The sequence below is a fragment of the Hoplias malabaricus genome, chromosome 11, assembly GCF_029633855.1.
Source record: "Hoplias malabaricus isolate fHopMal1 chromosome 11, fHopMal1.hap1, whole genome shotgun sequence".
NCBI lineage: Eukaryota > Metazoa > Chordata > Actinopteri > Characiformes > Erythrinidae > Hoplias > Hoplias malabaricus.
The window spans coordinates 38,906,530-38,921,598 of record NC_089810.1 but is presented as its reverse complement, the minus strand read 5'-3'; the positions used below and the strand labels follow the sequence as shown (position 1 = coordinate 38,921,598).

The following is a 15,069-nucleotide window of genomic DNA, read 5'->3' as shown; positions in this document are numbered from 1 at the left end:
TTGGCGACTCAAAAGTGTCCGTAGGTGTGAGTGAATGTGTGAGTGTCTGTGTTGCCCTGTGAAGGACTGGCGCCCCCTCCAGGGTGTATTCCCGCCTTGCGCCCAATGATTCCAGGAAGGCTCTGTTCCCACTGTGACCCTGAATTGGATAAGGGTTACAGATAATGGATGGATGGATAAAAATGAATAACTAATTCAGTCGTAACAATAATTTTAATAAATACTCTTAGTGTTTTTTTTTCACACAGGAAATATAAGGGTGGGTTTATGTCTCACCCCTCCACAGAGTCACCCCATACAAATGATAACAATTAGAACACGCAAAACACACACGCATACACACATGCACTCACACACTAACCGGTGGACAGTCGCAAAAAAATACTGTCAGATACTCTGTCGGACCTTTGAGCATAAAAGTGCATTACGGCTCCATTCGCCTTGACAGGCAAGTCCCAGGATTCCTAGTTTTGAAGTGGGATCGTTAGAGTTTCGTTTTTGCTTGTGGCCTCGGCCGTGTGATCGCAGCCTTCTGTCAGAGTGCAATTGAGATGCTGCATAAATAAATAAGAATTACAGTTCCTTTCTGTTGGATCAGTCACGGAGGAAGAGCGTATGGGGTCTCTATAGAGGTAAGAAGTGTGCGTGAATGGCTGTTTGATACATGGTCATATAAAACAGGTAGTACATTTTGTAACTTATTGCAGATTGATGTAGAACCCTCATTTGACAATAAATGTCCCTTTTTTTTTAAAAGAGAGAGGCCCAGAGTTCAGCATTTCAGCCAGAAACACTGCAGCAATGTGGTCATCTTTTTTCCCCAGTCTATGACACGCTACGCAACTCATCCATACAGAAAAACGCACTCGCGCACACACAGTCTCACACACGTACACACAGGCAATATGTACTATATATCAGGACACGGAGACGGAAAAGGCCTCTGCATAACAGCATGGGCATCAAGGGATCAGCTGGACTTCACATTAAGACAGCTCCTGCTTTCTGATTAGGTCTTGCAGGGAGCCCTTGAGATGGTCAGTCGGTCTTTTCTTTGAAAAATAATAATAAATACATTTTAAAAATGTTTTTAAAAAGCGTACATCTATTTTTTTGAGTCAAAGGAACGTTATAGTGAACACAACCGCGAATGGACCTTGTTTAATTGCGATTTTTCCTGTGTGTGGATATTTTAAAAAAAAGGGAATGGCGCAAGCAGTGGGACACGCTAATCTACGCTTTCGTAGGAGGTCTGTACAGATCACTAAAAGGGGACTGGAGGCCATGGATCCTTTGTACTAACAGGGGGTCACAGATTTAGAGAGAGAAAGAGAAATGGATGCGATCTGAAGCAATCAACTCTGGGCCAGAGTTTAACCGGCTCCTTCACTTTTATGGACCCCTCATAAAAGTGCATTTGCTCTGAGACTATGAGTCAATGCAGTAGTAAAGAAAAATAAATCTAGGTCATTTATGACACGAGTGTCCATCCACAACGCTCTGGCTTTCTGAGATACTTTGGGCCAGCTTTTTGGACACGGATTAAACCTTAAGCCTGGTCTTTAGCTCTGTTTCAGTTGTTGTAGACCATTTTGTAGTGGTGTTGAAACATCCAGTACATAGCAAACCTTAAGTCAAATGCTATGTAGTAAACAGTGAAAGACTATTCACTATTTCTCAGGGAAAACAGCTCTGAATCTATAGGAGAGCTATTGAAAATGGCCTATAGGGCAAGGGTGGCATAAGAGCCCATAAGGAAGGCTCTACAAGGTGCTGGCCTATAGAATGTGAACTGGACAGTGCTTCAAGCCCAGGTAACAGTCTCTCTTCGTATCTATATGAAGTGATGACCACAAAGTGTGTGGTGAGGGTGCTGTCCACATAGAGGCACAGTGCTGTCCTGGCTCTGTCCCTCCATGTCCATATCCAGTAGCGTCTGCCGGGCGACACTGACCCCTGCGCTGACCCCGCTGTCCCCGGAGCCCAGTGGACTGTCGCAGCTGCTGCCCGGAGAGGAGCTGAGAGTTCGGGACAGAGACGATAGTTTCCAGGGGTCCGGACGTGCCCTGGCGGGAGTGGGCCGAGGGCGAGGGGCGAACTCCAGGGTCTTGGGCCTCTCAAGTGTCCCAGCGTGTGTGTCTGGAGCAGGGGCTGGGAGCGGGGCAGGAGCTTTACGCCGATGAACTGGAGGGAAGACTGATGACGGGTCCGGCAGACGTGGGATGTCTAGAGTGTCACGAGAACCTGAAAGAAATATATATTTTTATATCATTGTAAGGATCTTTTTGTTTTTTAACAGGCAGCGTATCCAGGGGGACCAACAGCATTGATCTATGAGTATTATGAATTATAATATATATATTTAATATGATCAATAACACAAAGGTTATACCATATATCTTCAAAGGCACCGTGCCCCACCTGTGTGTCCTGCAGCAATGGTGGTAGGTGGGGACGGGATAGGCATGCTGCCGTCCGAAGGCGTGCGGCGGTGTCCCCCCACCGTCTGTGCCCGCGGGCGGATGGCTCCGTCAGAGGGGGTGCGGCGATGCCCTCGGTTAAGGGCCATTGCGGCAGAGACATGTGTGGGCGTGAGAGACTGGTTGGGCTCCCGTTTGAAGCTTTCAGCCCTCAGGTCCAGCAAGGGGTTAAGAGCTGGTGCTGGTGCCGGAGAACTGCTGGGGGTCGGCAGCAGCTCATCAGGGTCTGAGGGCAGCAGGGATTTGGTAGAGTTGCAGTCAGAGAGAGAGGAGAGAGAGAGAAGTGTGACGGAGGGGGAGGGGTCTAGGCAGGGGAGGGCGGAGTCATGGTGGCGACTGTGGGAGAGAGACAAAGACAGGGTCCGGCTTGGGGGAGATGTACTCCGACGGAATCGTCCCGTCCTCTGGAACAGACCCTCTTTTTTCCTCCTCTGCTCCTCACGGACGTCCTGTTCATCTTGATTCACCTGGACAGAATAACCACAGAAAAATACCAATGTCACCAACATAAGAAAAAAAGAAAGGGAAAAGTAAGAAAAAAGGTAACAAGGATCTCTAAAATATACTCAACCAGTATTTATTAATATTCATTCATTCATCCATTGTTTGTAACCCTTATTCAGTTCAGGGTCGCGGTGGGTCCAGAGCCTACCTGGAATCATTGGGCACAAGGCAGGAATACACCCTGGAGGGGGCGCCAGTCCTTCACAGGGCAACACACACTCACACATTCACACTTACGGACACTTTTGGAGTCACCAATCCACCTACCAACGTATGTTTTTGGACTGTGGAAAGAAACTGGACCACCCGGAGGAAACCCACGCAGACACAGGGAGAACACACTACACTCCTCACAGACAGTCACCCGGAGGAAACCCACGCAGACACAGGGAGAACACACCATGCTCCTCACAGACAGTCACCCGGAGGAAACCCACACAGACACAGGGAGAACACACCACACTCCTCACAGACAGTCACCCGGAGGAAACCCACACGGACACAGGGAGAACACACCACACTCCTCACAGACAGTCACCCGGAGGAAACCCACACAGACACAGGGAGAACACACCACACTCCTCACAGACAGTCACCCGGAGGAAACCCACACGGACACAGGGAGAACACTATTTATTAACATAATTTTTATAATTATATACTCATTTATAGGTATCATTCAAAAGCTTGCTAATTCTGTTGAGGAAATCTCATTCATTACTTGCAATAGAAAATATATACAATTACTCTCTTAGCCTAAATATTATCCTCCAGAGCGTAGTTTCTCTTTGTAGTTCTGTACCTGCAGACGTCCGAGCTGGAGGAGGTCCGAGCCGAGGCCCACTGAGGCAAGGATGGAGGCACAGCCCAACAGCAGCATGTCACTCTTCTTCCTCTGACTGCAGCGCCGCAAGGAATCCTGGGAACCCACCCCCGGCCCCACCCCCACCCAATTGTGACTGCCCTCCTCTGGACCTCCGTTACTGCTGCCCTCAGGAGCCAAGCGCTCCTCAAACTCTCCGTGCTCCTCTGCAGGTAGAAAAACCAAGGAAAAGAGATGAGTGATAGCTGACTTCACTCCATACTGTTTAGAAAGGAGAGATACTGAGGTGAAAATCATTTACGCTCGATTCTCCTTAGCCCCAAGGTAAATCAGCCAAGTTATTTTTTATCCAGTGCACCATAAGGTATCCACTTGGAGGTGTTCCATGCAGGCCTTGACTACAGTCAGCCAGCTGTTTACATTTACATGCAATGCACTTGGCAGGAGTCCTTATTCAGAGTGACTTACACATTTTTAACTGTGTTAAAGGTGTATTAATGCCCCAAACTCTCTTGGTATAGTATGGTGTTCCTGCCCAAGCTGGGAATTGAATGGAGGGCAACAATGTAACCCACTACACTGTAACAGCCAAGCCTTTCTTTTCAGATATCTGCGAACCCGAGAGAGGAAATTAGGTCTAAGAACATATTTGAAACCCTCTGTAAGAAGAACCCATGTCTAGAGTCCTAACTTACCCATCTCACTGAGACTGGAGAAGCCAGCTGTTATTGGGACATGTTTCGGAGACTTGCCCAGATTCGGGGCACTGGAGGACCACACTTTCCCTTCACCCAGTGACTTTAATCTGCAACAAATACAGCAGATTACAGCAGATTTAAATCACAGCCCTTGAAGACCAGGTACTATTTACTTCTTTTGTTTCCTAAAGGGATTTGGTTGTATTTTAATAGAAAAATGCATGCTCTGGGCACAGTATAAACAGACTGGAGTACAGACTTTGTTAAACACTAGCCATGGACCACAAGAAGGTCAGGAAACACATTCTGGGGGTGCTCAGACCTTCAGTGAAAGAGAGTCAGTGGCCTGTAGTGGACTGTCAATGGCACTTTATCATACAAACTGATGCAATTATAATAAAACAACAACAGATTACTCTATTTATTCTTAAACATTTCCTAAACATAAAATAATTTTAGTTTTTTGTGGCTTTGTAGATGTTTAGAATTAGAATTGCTTTATTAGCCACTGTGTTTGCAATTTGTTCTCTGCATTTAACCCAATCCGTGCAGTGAAACACACACTTGCACACACTGGTGAACACTAGGGGGCAGTGAGCACACATGCCTGTATGACCTGTCAGTCACGACCTGCCGGCTTTGGGAATCGAACCAGCAACCTTCTGGTTACACGCCCAGTTCCCTAACCACCTGATAAAGGCCTTGAAGGGGAAAAGCCTGAACTCCTAGATTAGACAGTGCAGAATTTCATATGTTTCTTGTAGTCATGTTGACGTCTATACAATATAACAGCTCCAGTCTTGCCCTCTGCCTTTTCTAAACCTGTATTATTACCTGTCTTCTCCCCCAACCCGTTCTTTTTGGTGGGTGGAGCTGGGACCCCAGGTGCGGCCCTTCTTTTTGGTGCCTGTCAAATCTTCCTTTTTACAAACAGCGGTCCGCCCCCACGTGTTCCTCCCGTCACTAGGGGTCACTGCAGATAAAAAGAACAACGTATTTGTACAAACATTCCCAGTGATTGGACGTTAATGAGAAATGTAAACAGTGACTAAGACAAAGGAAGGCCTAGAAATCGCAAGCTCATTTCTGAAGACTCTGCAGAGAGGTGTGAAGCTCTGCTCTGATGTAAGTTTTGTCTGTACTCACGGCGAATGGCTCGCAGTCGAGGAATGACCCCGGGACTGGCTGGAGGAGTGGTGCTCTCACTACCCTGAGTTTTCCTTTTATCCACACTTGGAGAGGCCTGCACTGTGATCTTATGCTCAAAATCTATACAAGAGAAGCAACTCAGTCACTCATTACATCATATTACGTCACTTTCATACGAAATCAACTTAATGTTAAAATTAAAAACTGCCACAATATATGCAATAAAGTGTTAATATGCTTTTTGTTAATTGGCCCATTATTTATGTTCAGTCTAAAGAGTCGCAAGGTTAAGAGCAGTTAAAAATATTTTTTTTTTACAGTGAATAATATGAAGCCCAGTTCTGCCACAAAATAATTTAAAAAAAGCACCAATTTTTATTTTTCATTAATATGCAAGTTGCTATCTCAATATTCTGAGATACTATCTCATTATTTTGAGATAAGTCAATATATTGAGATACTAACTCATTATTTTGATACTAAGTCAATAAATTGAGATACTATTTTATTATTTTGAGACAGTATCTCATTATTTTAGATAATAATAGCAAACAATCTCAATATATTGACTTAGTATCTCAAAATAATGAGATAGTATCACAAAATATTGACTTATTATCTCAAAATAATGAGTTAGTATCTCAATATATTGACGTAATATCTCAAAATAATGAGTTAGTATCTCAATATATTGACTTATTATCTCAAAATAATGAGATAGTATCACAAAATATTGACTTAGCATCTCAAAATAATGAGATAGTATCACAAAATATTGACTTAGTATCACAAAATATTGACTTAGTATCTCAAAATAATGAGATAGTATCACAAAATATTGACTTAGTATCTCAAAATAATGAGTTAGTATCTCAATATATTGACTTATTATCTCAAAATAATGAGTTAGTATCTCAATATATTGACTTAGTATCTCAAAATAATGAGTTAGTATCTCAATATATTGACTAAGTATCTCAAAATAATGAGTTAGTCTCTCAATATATTGACTTATTATCTCAAAATAATGAGTATCTCAAAATATTGACTTATTATCTCAAAATAATGAGATAGTATCACAAAATATTGACTTATTATCTCAAAATAATGAGATAGTATCTCAAAATATTGACTTATTATCTCAAAATAATGAGATAGTATCTCAAAATATTGACTTAGTACCTCAAAATAATGAGTTAGTCTCTCAATATATTGACTTAGTATCTCAAAATAATGAGTTAGTATCTCAATATATTGACTTAGTACCTCAAAATAATGAGATAGTATCACAAAATATTGACTTATTATCTCAAAATAATGAGATAGTATCACAAAATATTGACTTAGTACCTCAAAATAATGAGTTAGTCTCTCAATATATTGACTTAGTATCTCAAAATAATGAGTTAGTATCTCAATATATTGACTTAGTACCTCAAAATAATGAGTTAGTCTCTCAATATATTGAGATAGCAAATTGCATATTAATGAAAAATAGCAACTGGTGCCTTTTTTGTTGTTATTTTATGTGAAAAAGTGAATACCCAATTGGATATTGAACGCTTTATGAGCAGGTGTATTTCTGTGTGGACCCACCAGAGGGCAGGCTGATACAGTTGCTGTCCCGGCCCAGCTTGAGCAGCCGGCTCTTCTTGAAGTGGCCTTTACGTTTTTTGACATGGGGTTTCTCTTGGTACATTTGGTGGATGATGATGTTGAGTTCTCTCTCCACGATGTCGATCTCTCGTTCTGCCAGCTCCTGCTCGCGTCTCCTCAGCAGCTCCTCCTGCTCCTTCTGCTCCTCAGCTGCTCGAGCCAGAGCTTCCTCCCAGGAACGCAGTTCCTACAGGGAGCAGTCAGTGTGCGGTTAAACTTGACTGGAGCGTTTCAGATGCAGTACTTAAAGGTGATGTTCATGATTGTAATTTAAAAAAAAACACACACACTGTAAAATTCAGAAGATGTTTCCTCACCATTTGCTAGCTCTCAGGTCTGTTTGCGTGATGGAAACTGGTCAAAATGGCTTGGTCACACATACTAGGCTTCCTCTCTATCTTTTCACGGCAGAGGAACGGCAAAGAGCCTTGCAAACGTAACACTGACTTATTTCTGCTGTTTCAGATTAATTAGCTAGGAACCCGCTCTAAATTTGTACAAACAGCAGTCGTTTTTCTCTTCAAACGCACCATTCCACTTTAAAAGACACTGAGCTTCTGAACGTAAACAAACCTGAGAGAACGGCAGTTGCCCTATAATCCCTATAATAATAATGCCCTTAAAGTAGACATTCCCTTTAAACCAACTGGATTAATGACCTTATAGCTTTACTACAACTGCTACTTATCCCTGCTGAGTTGTATTTTGTTAATTAATTTAATGCTTTCTTAAATCAGTATGTTCACCCTCATTTTATTTCCTTTGCTTCTGTAATTAAATGCACTGATCCAACATTCCTGTTCTCCACTTCATCCAGGTAGGGGCAGGAGAAACGCTCATACCTTTTCCTTCGCCCTCAGCTCATCAAACATCTGCTGGATCTCCACCCTCCAGTCCTCCTGCAGAGAGTGGAAGGACTCCAGGGGCATCTGGAACATGGATGACTGCTCTATGGCTTGAAGGCGCTTCATGATGCTGCTGAAGGATGGACGGCCGTGTGGGTTTGGGCTCCAGCACTCTGGGAAAAGAGAGAGAGCGGGAGAAGAAAAAAAAGAGAGAGAGAATCAGAGAACAGTGTGATAGATAGAGAGAGAGAAGAACAGAGTAATAGAACAATAGAGAGAGACAGAAAGCGAGAAAAAACAGTGAGAGAGAGAGAAACAAAGAGAGAAATAGAGAGAGGGACAGAGAGAGTGAGACAAACATTTACAGATAAATAGAGAGAGAGAGAATGAGGCCAACAACACAACACCACTGCAGTTCAACACACTTGGAGTAGAACACTAACCCCAGAGCCCCACACACCCAGGAGGGGGCGCCAGTCCTTCACAGGGCGACACACACTCACACATTCAGCTCCGATTCATTTTGACCACAATAATTCTCTGGACCCACTGCAACCCTGAATTGGATAAGGGTTACAGATAATGAATGAATGAATGAATACTTGGAAAGAGAGACTGGCCCTTTTTATATATATATATATTTTTGATATGATTTAGTTCAGCCGCCTATGAAAAAATTTTGGACACCCCTGGATTAGACGGAAGGTCCTATGTTCAACTAAAAAAAATCAACTGTATCAGGATTAAACATGTATTACACTTTACTGACATAAACCTCTACAGAAACACAACAATTGGACATCAAAACTGACTAAAGCCTCATTTACTACAACAGCAGCTTTTGGAATAAGACTTTACAGATGTTTATGATTTATGTCGTTTTTATGTAATTTTACAGCTGCTGCCCTTCAGTAAAGTGTGACTAGAGGAGTTTGTTAAATGATAAATAAATCTAAGGAACAATGTCCATTTTCATACACTCCTGATATCTTCAGGATTGAGGGCGCTAAGTGTAGTTGTTTGAAGTGTGAAGTACCTCCCAGCAGCTGAGCGAAAGCCTCAGGGCACGTAGAGGGGATTGGAAGGGTCAGTTTGTTCATGGCAACTCCATAGGCCACCGCTAGGGCATCAATCTCCCGATAAGGAACCTCACCTGTCAGCAGCTCCCACAGCAGCACGCCAAAACTGGCCACCAGAAAAAGGACAATTACTTTAGGGTGAGTACCTTTTTTAAGAATCATACACACTATATTTTTAGATGCAACACACATCATAGACCTGGCTTATAATTTGCTCACTCATTCTCACACTCAATTATGCACACACACATATGCATAAATGTGTCTTGACAGACAGCTCTCATACCTCCAGACGTCACTGCTCTTGGAGAACAGGGATGATTTAATGACCTCTGGTGCCATCCAGGCGTAGGTCCCCGCGGCACTCATCTTCGTGGTGCGATGCCACTCCCGTGCCAGCCCAAAATCTGTGATCTTCAGGGTCTTTCCATTCAGATCATCCCTCTCCACCGGCTCCAGGATCAGAACTGTGGAACAGGAGAAGAGAGAGGAAGTGGTGTGAGGTGTTTAAACAACATTTCAGGACCATTTCCAACATTTTTGGCCAGGGTTTTTATTCATTTTGATTCTGGAACTATATGAAGTCCTTTACATAGAGAGAAATAAGTAATGATCTAATTCTTTTTTTTTATTCAATGATGGACACATTGGTCTTTCTGTAAATCCCATTAAATCGGACTAAACACCACCACTGAAGATGTGTTCTTATAGTACACAATATACCCAAGGTATGGTCAGAAATGCATGCTATATATTATGTATTTAACAGTTATAACAGTTCTGCTGAAACAGTTTGCCACGTAAAAGTGCTGTTAGCGCTGTAGCTAATGTTATCGTCACTGTTAATATTTGCTTTTAGCACTTACAGGACACAAAAGAATGTGACTGACGGTCGGGGCTGTGACAGAGGAATAACTAAACATGAGGCTTGAACTGGTTTCTAACCACATTTTGTTCTGTGTCTGCGTGGGTTTCCTCCGGGTGAGTGTCTGTGAGGAGTGTGGTGTGTTTTCTCTGTGTCTGCGTGGGTTTCCTCCGGGTGACTGACTGTGAGGAGTGTGGTGTGTTCTCCCTGTGTCTGCATGGGTTTCCTCTAGGTAACTGTCTGTGAGGAGTGTGGTGTGTTCTCCCTGTGTCTGTGTGGGTTTCCTCCAGGTGAGTGTCTGTGAGGAGTGTGGCGTGTTCTCTCTGTGTCTGCGTGGGTTTCCTCCGGGTGACTGTCTGTGAGGAGTGTGGCGTGTTCTCTCTGTGTCTGCGTGGGTTTCCTCCGGGTTACTGTCTGTGAGGAGTGTGGTGTGTTCTCCCTGTGTCTGCGTGGGTTTCCTCCGGGTTACTGTCTGTGAGGAGTGTGGTGTGTTCTCCCTGTGTCTGTGTGGGTTTCCTCCGGGTGACTGTCTGTGTCGAGTGTGGTGTGTTCTCCTTGTGTCTGCGTGGGTTTCCTACGGGTGACTGTCTGTGAGGAGTGTGGTGTGTTCTCTCTGTGTCTGCGTGGGTTTCCTCCGGGTGACTGTCTGTGAAGAGTGTGGTGTGTTTTCTCTGTGTCTGCGTGGGTTTCCTCCGGGTGACTGACTGTGAGGAGTGTGGTGTGTTCTCCCTGTGTCTGCATGGGTTTCCTCTAGGTAACTGTCTGTGAGGAGTGTGGTGTGATCTCCCTGTGTCTGTGTGGGTTTCCTCCAGGTGAGTGTCTGTGAGGAGTGTGGCGTGTTCTCTCTGTGTCTGCATGGGTTTCCTCTAGGTAACTGTCTGTGAGGAGTGTGGTGTGTTCTCCCTGTGTCTGTGTGGGTTTCCTCCAGGTGAGTGTCTGTGAGGAGTGTGGCGTGTTCTCTCTGTGTCTGCGTGGGTTTCCTCCGGGTGACTGTCTGTGAGGAGTGTGGCGTGTTCTCTCTGTGTCTGCGTGGGTTTCCTCCGGGTTACTGTCTGTGAGGAGTGTGGTGTGTTCTCCCTGTGTCTGTGTGGGTTTCCTCCGGGTTACTGTCTGTGAGGAGTGTGGTGTGTTCTCCCTGTGTCTGTGTGGGTTTCCTCCAGGCAACTGTCTGTGAGGAGTGTGGTGTGTTCTCCCTGTGTCTGTGTGGGTTTCCTCCGGGTGACTGTCTGTGTCGAGTGTGGTGTGTTCTCCTTGTGTCTGCGTGGGTTTCCTACGGGTGACTGTCTGTGAGGAGTGTGGTGTGTTCTCTCTGTGTCTGCGTGGGTTTCCTCCGGGTGACTGTCTGTGAGGAGTGTGGTGTGTTCTCCCTGTGTCTGTGTGGGTTTCCTCCGGGTGACTGTCTGTGAGGAGTGTGGTGTGTTTTCTCCTTGTGTCTGTGTGGGTTTCCTCCGGGTGACTGTCTGTGAGGAGTGTGGTGTGTTCTCTCTGTGTCTGCGTGGGTTTCCTCCGGGTGCTCTGGTTTTCTCCCACGGTCCAAGTAACGTGTCAGAATAATGATAAATGTTGCCATACTGCCCCATCTCTAGGTCATGGGAGGTGTGGAGAAGTGGGCCGATGTGCAATGTCTTTATCAAATATTCATCACTGAACAGTACATGGAGATATTGCAGCATCCTGGAGAGCAACATGACCTCGCAGCCGCCGCACTATCACACACACATTCACACTTTTGCATGTTTAGTCACATGTATACACACATATAATAACACCCTTCAGATAAAGACTTTTACAGGTGACAATATACTCACTCACACACACACAACTATATATAATGTGGTAGCACTTTGCCTTGATCCTTCAGCTTCTTTTAAACAGTGATGTGAAACTTTGTAGCGCATAGAAAGCTCCAGTTTCAAAACTGCTCCAAACGCCTGTTGAGGGTGAATCTTTAGATGAAATGAAATGAGTGGAGATTCCATTAGACTTCATCAGTGTTCAGGCCTGGGTTTACTCATACCACACACATCTAGTCAATGGATAATACCAACAGTAACTCTAACAACATTAACAACAAAACTAACATGAGGAACTGCACATGGAGCGTCACAGAGAGCGCTACAGGTCATTCTCAGTGGAAATGTTGCTAGCTCCTGTGCTACAATCCTTTTACCTTATCGTATTTTAATATTCATTCATTCATTCATTCATTCATTCATTATCTGTAACCCTTATCCAATTCAGGGTCGCGGTAGGTCCAGAGCCTACCTGGAATCATTGGGCGGGAACACACCCTGGAGGGGGCGCCAGTCCTTCACAGGGCAACACAGACACACACACATTCCCTCACACACTCACTCCTACGGACACTTTTGAGTCGCCAATCCACCTACCAACGTGTGTTTTTGGACTGTGGGAGGAAACCGGAGCACCCGGAGGAAACCCACGCAGACACAGGGAGAACACACCACACTCCTCACAGACAGTCACCCGGAGGAAACCCACGCAGACACAGGGAGAACACACCACACTCCTCACAGACAGTCACCCGGAGGAAACCCACGCGGACACAGGGAGAACACACCACACTCCTCACAGACAGTCACTCGGAGGAAACCCACGCAGACACAGGGAGAACACACCACACTCCTCACAGACAGTCACCCAGAGGAAACCCACGCAGACACAGAGAGAACACACCACACTCCTCACAGACACTCACCCGGAGGAAACCCACGCGGACACAGGGAGAACACACCACACTCCTCACAGACAGTCACTCGGAGGAAACCCACGCAGACACAGGGAGAACACACCACACTCCTCACAGACAGTCACCCGGAGCGGGAATCAAACCCACAACCTCCAGGTTTTGTGTGACTGCGACACTACCTGCTGCACCACCGTGCCGCCCTATTTTAATATTTAGAAACATAAATGAACAAAGTTGAAACACTGATTATTGTGTCACAAACATGTTTTGAACAAGCAGAACTTCACTCACTCTTAACCTGTGAAACAATTGATAATTTCCCATAGCAGTGTGAATTCTTCTTTTATACAGTGATAGGAAATACAGCAGCACATAGAAAACTCTTATTTCTTTTAGGTAGGGTACTGGCTCCGCACGACTCGACTCGATTAAAGCTTGTCGCTTTTTCACTGGCAGGGCTCCCCTGAGAAATGGAGGACGTCAAAAAACCCCGTCTCTAACAGGAATCGCTGGCTTTGAAAACCAAAACACAGCGGCGGTAAAACTAGGTGCTGTTTACTCATCGTGTATTCGTGTTGTTTTTGTTGTTGAACTGAACACGGCTCTGCTCCAGTTCTCACAGATCGGTTTTACGTGTTGCACGTTCGGCTTTCACCGGAACACCGTCAGCCATCGGCCCAAGAATATAATAAAAAACTCTTCAAAACGCCTTGAGGTAAAGTTACGAGCTGCCGTTGTGAGTCCGAAAAGATAAAAGATAATGTGAAAGATGTGGCTAGATAATCCACCTCATTAAAGAAGGGGAAAGTCAAAGGGAAATGCCAGTGTTTCTAAAACATGACTCCTACCGCACATCGACGCGTACTGACACCTAATATCGCAGAATATGTTCGGGATCAACTGGATTGAGCACAAGAAACAAGAAACGGGGGAGGGAGAGCCAGACAGAAAAAGATAGACAGACAGACAGACAGACAGAAAGAATGTGTGTCTCTCTCATGCACTTCCTTCTGTGTTTCCTCATGTGGGCAGCCTATGGAAATGTTTGGAGTGTCAATAGTCAGCTGGTGTTGGGAGAGGCAGGGAAGGGAAAGGTGCAGTGTTCCTTACCATTATCACCCACACATATGAAAATGAGAGAGAGAGAGGGAGAGGTAGAGTGAGGGAGAGAGAGGGCACAGCAATATATTTATTTGACTGCCCAGACAGGTGGATTAACTCCTCTTTCTTTCTCTCTCTCTTTCTTTCTTTCTTTCTTTCTTTCCTCTCTCTCTCTCTCACTCTCTCTCTCTCTCTCTCTCTCTCTCTTTCTTTCTCTCTCTCTATTTCTCTTTCTCTCTTTCTTTCTCTCTCTCTCTCCCCCCCCCCTCACTCCCCCCCCCTCTCTCTCTCTCTTCTTTCTCTCTCTCTCTCTTTCTCTCTCTCTCCCCCTCTCTCTCTCTCTCTCTCTTTCTTCTTTCCTCTCTCTCTTCTTCCTCTCTCTTTCCCTCTCTCTCTCTCTCTCCTTTCTCTCTCTCTCCTCTCTCTCTCTCTCTTCTCTCTCTCTCTTTCTCTCTCTCTCTCTCTCTCTCTCTCTCTCTCTAAAGGTGTCTACTGATCACTTTATGGCAAACGTCATGACAGTATTGTTCAAATATTTGAAGAGAAAATTCTTAACAAGAGATTACTCAATATTATGAAATAATTCAGGAGAGCTGCAGAAATAGCAGTTTATACATGAGTAAGACTGGATACCAATCTCGAATGAGTGTGACTTTCCAGCCTTCAGATGGCACTGCATTAGGAACTGTCAGGATACGATGATGAAGACAGACACATAGACTTCAGAAACGTGTCACTCAGGGAAGTGCAGTCTGAATCTATTCCACACTGAAGACAGTAGAAATGTGTCCTTTTTTCTGAGGAATCTGTGTTTCAGCACACTTTCTGTGATAATTGTGAAAGGGATCATTCAGACTGTTTCAGCGATCGATGCAAAAGCCAGCATCCCTCATGGTGTGATACTTACATCAGTGACTGTGGCCTGGGTGATGTGCATAAGTTCTAAACGTGTTCATATTTGACTATATATGCGACTATATATGTGTGTATATGGGGGTTGGGGTGTATATACACATCTTTAGAAGGCACACATCTTGAGTGTGTGTGTGTGTGTGTGTGTAGTACATGCCGGCCTATGTATTCTTATGTGCAGAATAGGAGATGGCTGCTGACAGTCATAATAAAACCATTGTTATGGCCCCACTCTCCTTTTCTATTT

At 44.7% G+C, this 15,069-nt stretch overlaps 1 protein-coding gene across 1 annotated transcript in view; it reads right to left on the bottom strand.

Annotated features, from left to right (window-relative positions):
• Positions 1–204: 204 nt before the first annotated feature.
• The window catches only part of map3k10 (mitogen-activated protein kinase kinase kinase 10), a 38,597-nt gene continuing 23,732 nt past the window's right edge, over positions 205–15,069 (bottom strand). The window contains exons 3-12 of the mRNA XM_066684538.1: positions 9,521–9,701; positions 9,192–9,340; positions 8,153–8,328; positions 7,251–7,497; positions 5,652–5,774; positions 5,340–5,478; positions 4,503–4,612; positions 3,787–4,013; positions 2,422–2,947; positions 205–2,244 (exon numbers count right to left, since the gene is read on the bottom strand). Of these exons, the coding sequence (XP_066540635.1) occupies positions 1,835–2,244; positions 2,422–2,947; positions 3,787–4,013; positions 4,503–4,612; positions 5,340–5,478; positions 5,652–5,774; positions 7,251–7,497; positions 8,153–8,328; positions 9,192–9,340; positions 9,521–9,701 (2,288 nt within the window). The 3' untranslated portion in view covers positions 205–1,834. The remainder of the gene's footprint in view (positions 2,245–2,421; positions 2,948–3,786; positions 4,014–4,502; positions 4,613–5,339; positions 5,479–5,651; positions 5,775–7,250; positions 7,498–8,152; positions 8,329–9,191; positions 9,341–9,520; positions 9,702–15,069) is intronic.